The following is a 16489-nucleotide window of genomic DNA, read 5'->3' on the forward strand; positions in this document are numbered from 1 at the left end:
ATAGAGTATTCAGGAACCATCAACAATTAATCATATAATATATTCACATATTATGGATATAGGGAAATAGGCCAACTGAGAGAAACAGAAATAGGGGAAGTTTAAACATAAAACATATTACTTACATGTTTACGTAGTAGTTATACTTTTAAGCTGTACTAGAGATCCCTACAGTTGAATACTGTGCTTCCTTTCATGAATCTAACATCAAGGGCAGGCCAATGCAACTGGAACAGAGATTTTTTTCAGCTGTGGTAAAGGGTATCAAACCTCTACTGATATTAGATCCCCCCACCCCCCCAAAAAAAAATCTGGTTAATTATCTAAAAAGAATAATGAGTATATATAGGAAAAAAGATATTATTCAATTGTAGACCAACAATGAATACCTATCAGTGGTAATTCTACAAGTGGTAGCCTATTAGTAATTGGTTCAATGATCGAAAACAGAGAGTTGTTTTAAATGGAGAAACTTCTAGATGGAAAAATGTTACAGGTGGAGTTCCTCAGGGTTCCATTCTTGGGCCACTTCTATTCATAGTATATATAAATGACATAGACCATGGACTAAAATCTACTGTTTCCAAATTTGCTGATGATACAAAACTGTGCAGAATGGCAAATGATCACTCAAACCAATTAGATATTCAAGAAGATTTAGATGTTTGTTTTTATGGCCTAGCCTATTCTGTGATGCCATTGTTTTAGTACTGCATGTTGGCCTGAATGTAGTTGTGCTAGTGTGGTTCTTGCTTTTCTTGAGAGATATTTTTCTGTAAGCTTTGATGGAGTAAGGAGTTTGGTGGTTGGTCTTGAAGTGCATTTTGTGATCTGAGAATGAATGTAAATGAGGAGGTGAGGAGTGTGGGGGTGGAAAAGGAGATGGCAGATAGGGCTGATGCAAGAGTATTGGGATGGTTTGGACACATGGGAAGAACGAGTAAAGAAAGATTAGCAAAAAGTGTTGAAAGCACAGGTGGATGAAGAGAACTTGAAGGGATAACTGAGGACGAGATGGGGTGAAAGGGCAACAGGATGCCAAAATCAGCCATCAACGTCCCTGATGACAACAACAACCCTGATGACCTCTAGATTTACAGGTACCACATTAATAGATACAGGTTAGGTTACACAGGTTATGTTAGGTTAGGTACCGCTATGGTAAGGTTAGGTTAGGTGAATTTATCAAACTTTAATTCCATCGACCTCTGCATCTATCAAAATAAAAATGGCATCTCAAGCAGTCGCTGTGGCTCTGTTCATTAGTGTATTGCTTTTAGTAACTTTTTCTGTTCTTGATTTTTGCCAAGAAAAATGTATATAATGTTGCTGTATTGAAATTTACAAATTGAATTTTTTATTTTCTATTGCTATATTGCGTAGATGGGCAGTTCTAAAAATTTATCTATTTCTTTTACCATAAACCACCATATCAATTGTGATATCAATGCCTAAACTTCTGACTGAAATTCATCAATCAAACCTTATCCTGACCCACTAGAGTAATTCAAAAAAGGAAACAGCTGTAGTAATCACTATTGGAAGCCAGTGGTACCTAATATTGTCTGACAACCTCTATAATCAAGGTACAGCATAATGGGCTGCTCTAAAAGCAATATATAGTGAAAACAGCATTACCCTTTCATTTAAGTAATGTTGGAGAACAGGGCAGTAACAATGACCTATTAGTTTGACCTATGGCATCCATGTATTAATCACTGGTTTCTATAATTCTAATGTGATCTTTTAGGATCAAACATGCAGAAAATTTTAAATTGAAACTTACAACAGTGTTCCCAGGGTATTATTGGTTGCATCCACCAACAAAATTCACTTCTTCCCTTCACAGGCTAAACATGGTAAAATATATCATCAACAATCTAATCTATCACTAAAAGCTAACTTACCTTAATTTGAATATACAAGGAATTGTTATCAATTGTCTGGTATTTTGCATTATCCCAGGAGGGATATAAGAGCAAATCATGTTCTCAGATTGTACCACTATATCTCCAAGACTGCCCTTACTTTGACAAAGTTACATTGGTACAAGATTAAAATAATTCAAATGCCTGGAGTTTTGAATGTATACCACTCAATTTTCAAACAGCTATCTTAACTGAGCTTCATGGTATTATCAAGTATGCCTTGTCTTATCATTTTAGTGTTAAAACCATGGCCTGTCTGGGAACACATTGCATAATGTATGGTGGAAAATGTATGTGAAGTTTCTTTGGCAGGTTGTGAATTAGATCTGAAATCAGTGCAATCTGTTCGACCATACTTAAGTTATTAGGTGTTAGCATATGCGACATCAGTCTACCGCACCTCTGGTGTCACTGAAGTATTATCTGCTATCTAAATTTGGCAATGGAAGGGGGATGAAAAGTCCCTTCATGATGATGTCATGCCACCCCATTACCTACCCCTTTACTTTTACAAAATAAGGGGGGGGATCTCTATGAAATTTTCATTGTAAGAGAATTTAGTTTGATGTGTTTAGCACTGAAAGGGTGAATGAGGAAACTGTTCAAGGGCAAGACCTCCAGGATTCCTCTACCCATTCAGATAAACAACACCCCTATAGAGACAAACACTCTCCATTATATCCACCATATTATTTTCATGGCCAATTATTTCCTTTAAATGATATGCCATTTCAAATTACTGTGACTCTTTATTATAAGAAACAACACTGTTTATAGAAGCATGAAAGTCATGAAAAGTTATTGAGTTCTAATTTTATCACAACCAGGTCATCTGGTCTACCAATACCTATTACGGTAATGAGTTTTACGTAATTGTTCTAAGGATGGCTTACAAGTTACAGCTGGATCTCTTAGCTGAAAATGACAGCTTCCTGTTGTCCTAAAATTTTACTGAGAATTAAAATGTCAAAAGCTGTAGTGGGAAAACGAAAAAGGCATGCAAAATCTCCCTTGAATTCACTAGTTAACAAAAATCACACACATCAATAACAAATGTACAAAAACTTTCACACACAATTCAATGTTTACGACACGCCTACACCATTGTTTACATGTGTGCAAAGTAGGAGATTGATCGAAACGAAACGAGAAAGGAAGATAAATTGGGAGACAAGAAATCGGAAGATGTCAATTTTTTATATTCAAATTTAAAAAGTGCAAATTACCAAATTCTAGAATCTATTAGGTGGACATATCTAAAATAATAAAAATCACAGTAACTGTAACAGTGGACCTAAGTGCTGATGGGATATCTATATCGGCAAGAAAAACACCTGCACAAACTGGAATACAAGTGTCAGTCAGGGGTAGGAGCCATAAAAAATAATAATAAGGTCATCAAAACACAACACAAATGTACACGTTTGTGTTAAAGGAATGTCTAATCAGATATTTCTAGTTTGTGATGCTCGTATAGTAGTAGGCAAATATACAAACGTGAAGTATTTAGGGCCATTTACACAGTCGAACAGCTTGTCCATCACGTGTTTGCAGTGATGATAGACGGGGACGCGTGGTAGGCACCCCTGGGCGGGGTCTAAAGAGGCGTGGAGTTAGTACCCCCGGGGCGGGAATGCCCGCACGTCGGTGCTGGTCAATGTGAGTGGTGCCACCGAAGTAAATGTGCGTGCAAGTGAAATCAGTGGGAGGCAAGCGGGACTGTGCTAGGATTTAGCTGTTAAGATAGAGAGGTATTAAAACGGTGTGAAACCAACAAGGGGGTGAACATTGAAGCAGGAGCGGGATTTCTAGGGAAGTCCGGTAAGTGATCTACAATTTCCCACAAACTATCTAGGCGCCAAAGATGACCGAGACAACGAGCACCAAGGAGCCATTCAAGATTAACAATATCACCTTGAGGCCATCTGACGGCAATGGGGACGTCGCCGGGTGACTAAAAAGGCGAAACTAGTCGCTAAATTAACAGGGGTGACGGATGTAGCCAGCTATATTGCCGTTAATCTAGAGAATGACGCTTTGGCCATCTACCAGGAAATGACGACTGGTGATCAAGTGGATGCGGGGAAGGCAAGGAAAAGATTACAAGAAGCTTCCGCCGAGGGTCCGTTGTTACGTGTGTCGGCGACTAGGTCACTTCGCGAGGAACTGTAAAAAGGCGGAGCTCATCTGTTACGAATGCGATCAGGCGGGACATATGGCTCGACACTAGTTCATAACCAGAGAAACGGACGACGGGCGAGCGCTACCCAAGCAGCCACCTAGGATATGTAAGGATGTCGTCTAGCCATATGCCGATTGTGGATGTCTGGCTGAGAGAAAGACGTGCGAGGGCACTAATAGATTCCGGCTATTCAACCACGATTGTAACGATCGACGTGGTTCAAAAATCCACACAGGGAGATATGGCTCTGATGACAGTCGACAAAAGGGAGACAAGGTGCGAAGGTGACCAGGAAATTGAAATGACGGTGGAGGGCATTCCGATGCGACTAAAAGTGTTTGTCATTGAATTGAATTGAATTTTATTCGGATACAATCATACATACAATAAGTACAATACATACAAGACTCAATATTATACACAGTATATATAATTGTACATCCGAGGATGGCACAGAAAGTCAAAAGACTTATTTCCACTGTGGTCCTCATATTACAATTAGGAAAGGATTATCATAGAAAAGCTAGGTTATACGAAGTGTAAATTAGGATTATAAGAAGTGTAAATTAAACATATAAAATATTTTTTTCAGAGAGAACAGTGTCTAAAAGATAACATTTAACTGATTTTTTAAAACTACTTTTAGATACAATTGATTGAATGTTGGTCGGTAAAGAGTTCCAAGCAATAGCACCAGTGTATTTGAAAGTACTTTTCCCTAACGAACTATTAAACCTAGGTACAATGACAGATGACCTACTAGAACGAGTTCTCAGGGAACGAGCATTTCTGACAAGTGTAAACGTGTCTGACAAATAACTGGGACAAGAGTCGTTCACAATTTGGTGAACATGATTAAGCTTTAACTGAGCAACACGTTTCTCAACAGGTAACCAATTTAACAGTTTAAAATGCGTATAATCTAGATGAGTATGTGGATGAATTTTCAAAACGGTCCTGATTAGTTTGTTTTGACATATTTGAAGATTACTCTTAGATTTTTTAGATAGGTTGCTATACCAGGAAGAACAAGCATAGTCAATATGACACTGAACCAGGGCCGAAGCTAGTAACGATCACAGAGGGAATTGACGTGGTGCTGGGAACGGATGCAATTGCTCAGCTTGAAGAAGTCACGTTTATCGCCGGACAAGTGAGGATTGAAGCGACATGCGGCTCGAGTACGGAAGAGGGAGGACCCGTTTGAGGCCGGAAATGAACGTGGGGATGGCAATGAGGGCCGTGGAGGGCAGTGTCACAGCGAAGCTCGACCCTGATGAGAGGGCGGCCCCCCTGCACGATTGAGGACGAAGACTTCCTGGCGAAATTTGATGGGCAGAAGTGGGAGGTAGAGTGGTACCTGAAAGAAGATTCACCTCTGTTGAAGAACAAGGTCGACTGCTACAAACAAACTCTAGGAAAGGGAGTAAGGGACGACTTTGACCTCGAAATAGAGAGGTGGATTGATGAGGAAATTCTGAGTCCTTGGGAGGAACCGATAGAGGGTGGAATCTTGCCCATGATGGCAGTGGTACAGCCAACGAAGAACAAAGTAGGACCGGTGTTGGATTTCCGAGAACTGAACCAGTTCACTAGGTGTCATTCTGGCGATGATTTTGTAGACGTATGTAACGAGACCCTATGCGGGTGGCGCCAAATGAGGGGCGTCCACGATTATAGACCTGCAGGCGACTTACCTACAAATTCACGTGGCGAAGAAGCTATAGACATACCAACTAATAAAATATAAAGGTAAAACGTATTGCTTAACCGGGCTGAAGTTTGGGCTATGTTCAGCCCCAAGGATCATTACGAAGATCCTGATGACAGTACTGGAGAGGAACCGAAACGATGAAGAAGGGCACGGACTCATACCTCGATGACATACTGGTGGATGATACTGTGGTATCGGCATCGGATGTAGTGGAACATTTCGGGGGGCATGGTGCTTGAGGGGACTGCTGCGGCTGTTGGTATCGGTGAAGTGGGTGTGGCGACTGGCTGCTGCGTATACGTAAAGGCTGACTGCGTAGGCGTAGGGGCAGTCATGACGTCGTTATCAGACATGATTCTTAACCCTAGAGCGCATACGTTGGGTGTACCACACCCGCGAGAAACTTGATCACGTGACCACACTGTGGTCCCCCCCAGCTATGGTCAGTCTTCGTTTTGCTGTTGTGTTGAAAGAAAGTGTGCGTCCGCTCTCGTCATTTATCTGGCAACTATGCCTATTTTTGGCCCAGCACGTCCAACGTTTGTGACCTCGTAAACTATTTTTCACAGGTGTTTAAGTGCTAGAGAACAATGGCACCTGGCTGTCAGATAATTCTGCCTTCCCCAGCGGAAAGGATGACGCCCAAGAAGAGTGCACAAGAAAGCAGAACGTTTTATTAGTTTATTTTTCTTGTTTCAAATTTTTGTTCGTGATCATGTGTTTAAGAATCAAAATTTCAGATTATTTTCTAAATTCAATTTATTCATATTTACTATCCGTTTAACTAAGTAAGCGGAAGTGGTGTCAAGTACAGGAAGCGTTGTTGTTTCACTTTATTTTATGAGTTATAATAAACTTTAAGGTTTTGTCTGTGTTTTGATTATCTTAAAAAATGGGTCTGAGACACCCGATGTTTGTGTTCCATAAACATAACGTTTGTGTTCTAAGGAGTTAGGTAGGCAGTCTAAGATTCGCATAGGTATCTGGTCGTGCATAGATCTGTGGACCGTAAGGCGTTAATAATATAGCACACTTCGGAGTCACTAAAAATATGAATCGATCGCACACGTCGAAGTAATTTAGAATGCATAGTTACTCACACGCGTTGAAGTTACTTGGAATCCAAAAATTCCAGAACGTATAAACACTTAACCACGTATAAAAGGTTCCTCTGGTCACTCCGGGGTCACCAGTGTGGTTAAGTAGTTAAACAAAACACTGTTGAGATATTCATAAAGTTTATTTCGTGGTCTACACGGTACCAGAGTTTAATGCTTACTGCCTTAGGCGTAGGTTTGGGCTATAAAAGTTATACTTCTTTGCATCTGCACTGAAGGTGTAATTATACGGAAGCGCTCTGCTTCGTTAGTTTACTTTTCCTAGTGGTTACTTACGCATTTGTGAACACACGCTCCTAGTGTTTTTATTGCATATATATATATATATATATATATATTTATATATATATATATATATATATATATATATATATATATATATATATATATATATATATGTGTGTGTGTGTGTGTGTGTGTGTATATATATATAACACAAAAGAAACATAACATAAGGAAAACATATATAAATGAAGAACCTGCACGCAAAATGATTAGCGGTAACGTTATACAAAATACATGAATGCGTATGGAATATAGATATGGCAACAGCCTCAAAGCTGAATGCGTATATGGGGTACTACTACGTAGAACAATTATGTCATGACTGAACTACGTAGACAACTGCGTAGGTCTAACGACGGGGTGATTACGTAATGACTACGCAGACTACATACATGAAACAATTACTTTTAGGGATTAAGTACCAGGGGCGCCCACAGACTTTCTTGTGGTGGACGCACAAGGTATAAAGGGCTATAGGGAGACAACCAAGCGAAGCTGAGGGGTTCGGAAATGTTTTGAGTTTTTGCCACTTTTTGGTTGCCTTTTTGACATACTTAGGTCCATTAATTTTAGAAGTGAATTGCAGCCTTTTATTGAGGGGAAAACTAATTTAATTGTGTATCTTTCATTAAACATAAGTACCAGTGTATAGTAGTCTATTGCCCTGACTTGAATATGCAATGAATGGTTCAATGAGTTATAAAACAGTTTATTTTGTATATTTATCAACTACATACAGTAATTGTTTATGACAATATTATGCATATATAGTAGTTGTAATAATAATGCCAATAGAATGTAGATATCATATGGATAGTACAAAAATTATATTCTATTATTTCATGTATTATGTATCCGATATTCAACATCACCATCACAAGCACACACAGAAATGCAAACACAGCAGCACACACACTACAACCATACTTAGACACACTCCATCACTGGTTCACGAAAAACAGACTCAACATTGCACCATCGAAATCCACAGCCACACTAATAACAAACTGGACAGCAGAACATAAACATATTCCCAAAATCACAATCAACAACACCGATATACCACACACTCACACTCCTAAAATATTAGGCATTACTTACGACACTCACCTCACTTCAAACAACACATTGCCAACATCAAAGCCAAAACAACACCACAACTCAGCACACTAAAAGCAATAGCACACACAACATTCGGCCACAACAAAGACACAACAAAAACAGTATAAAAACGATACATCCGATCATTTATCGACTACGCTAGTCCAGCTTGGAATAGCAATCTCGCCTCCCGACATATGAACACTCTACAAACATTACAAAACTCCGCACTAAAAATAATCACAGGCTGCGCATTCACCACACCCACAGGCCACTTACATCATGAAACAAAAATACTAAAAATCAAACACCATCTGGACATGAAAGGCACATAGACACTAGCAGCAGCAACAACCAACACAGAACATCCTCTACACCACATCACACAACAGCCTGACACTACACAACACACTTTGTAAAACACACACATACTAGCTACACTACCACCAGCTCCACCGCACACCTCCATGAAAAAACACGTCCACACCCAAATTACACACAGAGCCCTACAGATACTTCAACACAACTCAATACTACAAACAACACCGCCAGAAATACACAAATCAGAAACGCACCCACACGATCAGACAGAGTACATCTGGCCAGATTGAGATGTGGTCACCACCCAGCTCTTCGTAGCTACCAGGAGAAGCTGAATGACTCCTTCAACGACATCTGTCCAGATTGCGGCACATCATCACACACTATCACACATCATAGAACATTATACAACACACTGATATTCAAGACACCAGCACAAGATACACTCAACGAAGGACCTGTGGCTTAACCCAATCGGTGCTGTGGCTTTTCTCAGGAGCTCAGGGCTGCTCGGCCAGACAGCCTGAGGAACAGCAACAACAACAACAACTGTGGCACACTAGGTAAATACATACCTGCAGTCTGCAGCTAGTGCCTTTACCGCTGAATTTCAGCTAACAAGTATCAACAATGGTCGTTCACATATAAAAGAAATTATTTATTTCTTGTTCGATACTTCTGCAGTCACATTAGCAAAGAATTATAATCATTTCAATGACAACTACTAAATTAATCTAACATCCAATAATCCCGAATTCGTGATTCTCAAATAATAGACTAGAGTATACTAATTGTTTGAGAAACGAAAAGGGAATAATGAATTTGACGGCAACTAAAGAAAACGGACGCTTACAAAATATAGGCTTTCCTCCTCTGTTTTTTTTAAAGTGTGGTTGAATATATTTAAAACTAAGTAGTAACAACACATAAATGAATACTAAATAATACAACAAAATCAGCAACAAAGTAACTTCAGAAATACAAATTTAAATTCAAGTTCACTTTCAACACTATACGTCTGCCGAAATTGTTCACTCAAATAAAATCGACAATTTTGCAATACACACTCGAACAGCTGTCACCGAATATTAATTAACATAACTCAATCAAAAACACTTACGGCACAAGACGAGAAATTCAAACACAAATACAAATTCACCTTCAACACTACACGTTTACCAAAATTGTTCACTCAAATAAAATCCACAAACTTTACAATACACACTCAATCAGCTGTCACACTAGCCGTTCACATATCCACTGCCAAAAACCCAAAACCCCACTAATGTTCACTCGCACGTGCACGATTCACACAAACATACACTCGCCGCTAGAGGGCCAACGCAAGCAGACGTGTAGAGAGAGCTCTACCGATTTCGGAAAATTCCAAAATCTACGCTGCAACCACCCACCAGCAGTCGCAGAGAACGATATAAAGGTACAGTGCATTGCCAGACAAAATTTGGGAATCCGTCGTGCTTGGACTTAGGCTGTAGAATTGGAAAAGTTCAGTCCTACCTGGCCAAACAATCCCTGTCAGGGGTTGCCATTGTTGCGCATGCGCACTGGTGCTGGTGTGACGTAGATATGTCACATCAACCACCACAGTAATTTTACGTTACAACCTTGAACCCAATCTGCCTACCTACCAAGGTAGGCAGCATGGAACCTTCTGGCCCAATCTCCCTCGAGGCCATTGAGGCCGACCTAGCTTTAAGCGATGAGGATGAGATGAGTGAGGAAGACATTCACTGGCCACGGCTACCTAGACACGAACTCCGTGATCCACTAGCTCCAATGTCTGCGCTAGACATGTCACGCCCCACAACTACTCCCAAACGTTCCATAACCCACACCTCGGACAGCAATAGTTCGCCTTCTTCCCCTGCTGCCAAATCCTCAAAACGATTTGAGACATCTGCCCAGAGCAGCATATCTACAACAGACCACAGCGATCCACGCCCTGTAGCACAGGAGGCACCCACAAGGGGGACCTCATCGCTGCGTGACCCTCCATCCCCAGCATTTGCTCCCAGGGCTGACTATATCAAATTCCGGTTCAAGACTAACCCCTCAGTGGACATAAAACTTCGATGGCTGAATGAAATAAACAAAGCCTTCAAACTTGACCGTAAACTGGCTGAGGTGAAGATGGCAGCAATTACATCTCAGTTTGTTTACATCTCTCGTAACCGCACAGATATTGTCAACAGTGTTACGAAAGGAGAGGTACTGTCCATCTACCTTGAGGCTCAGGACTCGCAGGAAAGGCCTCGCAAATATCCCACATACCTCTTAACACGTTACCCGGTCAATATTGAACCAGCCTTGGCCAAAGAACTGCCGGGCACCCACTCAGTCAGAAGGTTCCACCATAATGACACACCCATCAACCGCCTGGTAGTGACTTGGAGCCTTATAGAACCACCACCACCGAGTGTCTATTTCAGCTTCCTTCCATGCCTACCACCCTGTGAACTTCGTAGGATGAAAGACGAACAGCCATGGTGTTACCGGTGCTGGGGCATCGGTCATATCTCACGGTATTGCGCCGCGACCGAACGGTGTGCATGGTGCTCGGGCCCTCATGACTCCCGCACTTGTTCACACCGCGCCCCTCCACCAACTGCTGCTACCCCTGACTCGGCTTCATCACAATCCCAGCCTCCCCCACCAGACACCTCGTGCTGGAAATGTCCACGATGTCATCAGACAGGGGTCAACGCCTGGCATGGTTGTGCAAAGCGTCAGCAAACCACCAATGCACTGGTTGTTAAACACACGGGTCACACTGAGTCACCACCACCTCCTCCCTCCGTCGGTAACCCCCACTCTACCTCTACTGCCTCCTCGGACTCCAAGCAAGTAGCTGCACTTCGCGATGCAGTGGCAGCCCTTAAGACTCGGGTCGCGACAATGACCGCACGTTTCGATGCAATCGAAACGTGCCTGGATAGTTTGGTTAAAAAACAGGCCACATGTGAGGTGACACTGAACTCGTTGGTTGAATCGCAACAGGTAATTATTAACACCATTAGCACCATCACGGAGAAAATGGATTTTATTGCTGCTAGATTCGGCAATCTAATTGCAACCCCACACAGGGAGTCTCCCCTACGTAACACAACACCCAGTGACCCCCCACCACCACTACCCCCCACCACCACTACCCCCCACACCACCACTGCCGGCCGAACCACCACCGTTGCTCATACCTCCACAACCGCCCGAACCACCACTTCTTCATCAATTGGTCGCCGATACCATAGAACTAAAATTCAATAATCAAATGAAGCTACACGTCATCTCATGGAACGCCTGCGGTATCACAAACTGGGCCAAACGTACAGCACTTAAAGGGTACGTGCACTGTCACCACCCAGACATTATCTTCATACAGGAAGCATTTATAGGCCTCGCTCCACCAAACAGGGATGCACCTTTGCTCAACCAATACGTATCGTATGTACATCAGATCCGAAACGGATTAATTACGTATGTCCACAACACCGTCCAGCATCGCTTTCTTCAAAATTCTATGGACAATAACACGACTTATCAGCTTCTAGAGGTAACAGTTGGCTCCGGTACCATAAGATTATGCAATGTGTACGCTGCACCGAACGGCCTGAATCCAGCTATACTTCCACCCCCCACCACCCACGGTATGATTTATCTAGGAGATTTTAATAGTCGACACCCTGCTCTAGGAGATCTCGCAGGCATTATAAATCGCAACGGGACTCGACTTCTGGAATGCATTCAACGCAACAGGCTAACTCGCTGGGACACGGCTGGCGCCACGCATGCTCGAGGTGGTACCTTAGATCACGTCCTTACGTTTGGATTAGTGGCCTCCCAAGTCCGGTGTTCAACGATACCGACACTATTCTCCGACCACGTAGCACTCAGCGTCCAATACACCCTTCCTACCACGCCATCCCCAGTGCACACCCGTACACGCATCGTACTCCCACCCAAGTACTGCCCCACATATATTTCATACATAACAAACCTCCTACCCACATTTAACCACCACTGTCCTGAACAGTTATATTCCTCCCTCGTTAACGCCACACATACTTTCTACACCCAATACGTCAAAAAGCCACACATCACACGTCATCCGAATACACACACTTGGACACTAGACAACCACATCGTTCAGGCGGAGAGGAAAGCGATGGAGGATGGCTTTGCCTTTCAGAAAAGACCAAGTCCAGAAACTCTACACCAGTATCAACTATCAAGAGATGACTTAGTTGCGCTACAGCGTTGTGTTCAAACGGATTCCTGGAAAAAACTAACGGACAGCATTAACCATCAAACGAGTATTGGCACCATGTGGCACCTCATCAACAAGGTGATAAAGAAAAAACATCACAGTGCCCTCCATCATAGTCCTACACAGTTTGCACAAGACCTTGTTGATGCCTGGTCAGCACAGGCACGAACCAGCAACCTCCCACCATACATACACGACGCTCTCTCCACCCACAAAAACTATCGTGCACTCCGACTTGCCTCTGCCTTGCTGAAGACCGAAGAAGAAGATGAGGAGATAACCGAACAAGAGCTGCGAAGAGCCCTCGCCAAGGGTAAGGCGACAGCTCCTGGCGATGATGGTATCACCTACGCCGTCCTCCGAGTACTCCTGGACGTACCTGGTAACCCCCTCCTCCAGCTGTATAATCTCTGCTACAACCTGGGATATGTACCACGGGACTGGACTTGCAGCACGATAGTACCGATTCCTAAACCTGGCACTGACAAATTCCGACCTGTATCTCTCACCTCTTGTTTCTGTAAAGTATTGGAACGCATTCTTCTATCACGTCTGATGTTCCGGATACAAGATAAGCTCTCGCCCCGACTGTACGGCTTCCTGCCCCAACGAGGAACACACCACTGCCTCATGGAACTCTACACACGCCTCTGTCCCACCAGTGTAGTGGCTTTCATTGATTTGAAAAGCGCATTCGACATCGCCAACAGGGACATTATCCTCGACCAACTTGTTGACTTTGGCATCAAAGGAAATTTACTGAGGTGGATAAGAGGATACCTGCAGAACAGGAACTCACGTGTATTGTTTAAAGGAGCGTACAGCAATACCAGAGAGTTTGAACTCGGTACTCCACAGGGAGGAGTACTCAGTCCATTTTTATTTAACATCCTTATGCATCGCTTTCTCTCTCTGCTTCCTGACATCGACGGTACAACAATCACTTGCTATGCAGACGACATATGCATTCATTCAAGATCACCACAAGACATGCAACGTTTCCTTCAATCATTTCATTTGTCATCCTCCTCATGCGGGCTGGTCATCTCACCAGAAAAGAGCAGAATTTTATCTTTTCGCCCAGCAAGAACTTTGCCAGAATTCACTGTTGGCAACACCATCGTGCCATTGTGCTCACAGTACCTTTACCTGGGGGCACCAGTTCGTATCACACCTTCTATCCCAGCAAGACAACGCGTACATCCAATTGTTCAAGACCTGCTAACCCGGCTACAGAGACGATTGACTCCTCTTAGGTGGTTAACCAACAATATTGCTGGAGTGTCCATCCCTGTCGCCAGAACTATATATATCACATTCATTCGATCAGTGGTTGATTACCTCTCTCCCGCACTTAGTCAGCTTTCCAAAACTACTTTGCAACCACTTGAAAAATTCCAAAACCAGGCAATGAGGCTCATCTTAGGCTGCCCTACCACAACCAGGATCGTCAATATACAGCAAGAACTTCGTCTACCACCAATTGTAGAGAGAATATACGCAAACGTTACCTACTTCACTATCAAGTGCCTGCACTACCCCCACTTATCTCCTCACTTTTGTCACACAATCCAGACATCGATTGATTTGGCAGAGCCTCGACCTCAGCTTCGTCCCGGTGGCTGCTCACTGGTCCTTAACATCAGTTCAAACATTCGGAGGCTTAACATAAACATTTTAACAGAGAATGAGGACCTTGGCCTCCCACCTTGGCAGACACCCATGCCAACAGTCACCTATACTCCAACTACCAAGTCCGACCTACCACAGCTCCAGAAACAACTAGCCTTAGAAACTATCGCCGGTCTGTCATCTTCTTTAAATGCGGCCCATCATCTCTTCACTGACGGTTCTTTGCAGGAGGACGGTAGTGCTGGATGTGCTGTGTATTCCCCCAACATAGAGCCACCACTAGGGGGCTGGGCAGGCCGTCGACTCCCTAATTCGTCAAGCTCCACGTATTGTGAGTTGCATGGGCTCCTGGACGCTGTTACTTTGCTGACACGGACTGGAGAAAACGGCTTGATCATCTGCGACTCTCAGTCAGCCCTCCGTGCTCTCTCATCTACCAAGCCTGAACACCAACAAGTGGTAACACAAATAATGCGACAACTGGCCACAACTCACGAAAACTCACAGAGGGTACACTTCCTGTGGATTCCATCCCATATCGAACTCCTAGGCAATGACACCGCTGATCGGCTAGCAAGGACAGCCTGTAGTATGGATCCACCAGCTGCCACTTCTACTACTGCCTTCCTACCTTCTTACAAGCGAATGGTAAGACAAGCTGCCTGCTCCCCTACTCGCCGCCGTAGCAATGCTGAGAGGGCTACAAGTGTATCTATCCAACACTACGAGAATTTTCTTCCTCTTCCCTATAAGTATAGACGTAATGGACTTATTGTGAGAAGACACAATGTTGTGAGTGCCCGACTCAGACTCGGCTACAGACCAGTGTGGCAAGTGGGTGAGACCGAAGGTGTACCGAGGTACTCATCGTGCAGGCTGTGCGACACCCCTAATGCCAACAGTCTAGAGCACTACTGTATTAATTGCCCCACGATAGCCCCTTTAATACCACATCGACAATCAGTTCTTGATGTCTGTAAATATTTGCTTGAAGGTGATAAATTAGAATTAATCCTATTGCAACACCCTCACTTTGGTGGATTTTAAAGTATACATAAATAAATCAGTCATGATTCGGAAATGTTTTAAGTATCACTAATAATCTGTATATATTTATCTTTTGCACTAGATTTGTTGTTCCCTGAACATAATAACAAGGAATGTCTGTAGTATGGATCTGCCAGCTGCTACAACTATTGCCCTACTACAAATGGATGGTACGATAAGCCGCCACTTCCCTACACGTCACCGTGGTAATGCTGAGAAGACTTCAAGTGTAACCATCCAACACCACAAGAATGTCCTTCCACTTCCACATGCATACAAACGCAGCGAACTTCTGGTGAGACGACACAGTGTTATACGTGCCCGACGCACGATGTAGGCGGGTGAGACCAGAAAGGTGCCGAGGTACACATCGTGCAGGCTGCGCTACACCCCATATGCCAACAACCTTGATACCTCATCGACGATTACTTATTATTATATGTAAATATTTGCCAGAAGGTGATCACTGTATATATTTTTGTATCACCCGCACTAATGGGTGATAAACTACAAATAATTCCTTCAGTTATGATTCGAGAATGTCCTGTGTGTCACTAGTACTCTGTACATAGCTACACTTTTGTACTAGGTTTGACGCTCCTTGAGCGTAATAAATTGATTAAAACAAAACACAAACATACACACTCCGCTGACAGGATCGACAAAATTACATATACCACGCGATACAGCACATGTGAATACGTACCACTCGAACCATGACACGTGCATACATTTCACTCGGTGTTCAGACACACAAGCGGAAATCCTGTCGCTAAACAACTCTGCAACTCTACCAGTCTCTATGACACATGAAACCGACAACAATGCATATGTCCACCGAAACCACACAATGTCACAATTTTCGTTTGCGTTTTC

The 16489-nt window shown here is 43.0% G+C and overlaps 2 protein-coding genes across 9 annotated transcripts in view; one reads left to right on the forward strand and one right to left on the reverse strand.

Moving 5' to 3' along the window:
- The window catches only part of LOC143021890 (tyrosine-protein kinase hopscotch-like), a 73345-nt gene extending 69748 nt beyond the window's left edge, over positions 1-3597 (reverse strand). Inside the window, exons 1-2 of one of the 7 annotated variants that reach the window (XM_076179692.1) lie at positions 3449-3597; positions 126-227 (exon numbers count right to left, since the gene is read on the reverse strand). The gene's annotated coding sequence lies outside the window, so the exon portion shown is untranslated. The other 6 variants (XM_076179696.1, XM_076179698.1, XM_076179691.1 and 3 more) reach the window with 6 other exon arrangements.
- A 9342-nt stretch (positions 3598-12939) lies between these two features.
- LOC143022108 (uncharacterized) lies at positions 12940-16249 on the forward strand. 2 transcript variants are annotated; one of them, XM_076180107.1, is made up of 2 exons: positions 12940-15214; positions 15696-16249. In XM_076180107.1, exons 1-2 carry the CDS (start codon positions 12992-12994, stop codon positions 15948-15950), a joined length of 2478 nt encoding a protein of 825 aa, XP_076036222.1. In that variant the 5' UTR covers positions 12940-12991; the 3' UTR covers positions 15951-16249. The 2 variants fall into 2 exon arrangements, with proteins under 2 accessions (XP_076036222.1, XP_076036221.1); XM_076180106.1 differs by having other exon boundaries at positions 12940-15560; positions 15696-15878.
- The last annotated feature ends 240 nt before the right edge of the window (positions 16250-16489 follow it).

The sequence above is a fragment of the Oratosquilla oratoria genome, chromosome 43 (genome assembly GCF_046742065.1).
Source record: "Oratosquilla oratoria isolate Oo_2021 chromosome 43, ASM4674206v1, whole genome shotgun sequence".
In the NCBI taxonomy this organism is placed as follows: domain Eukaryota; kingdom Metazoa; phylum Arthropoda; class Malacostraca; order Stomatopoda; family Squillidae; genus Oratosquilla; species Oratosquilla oratoria.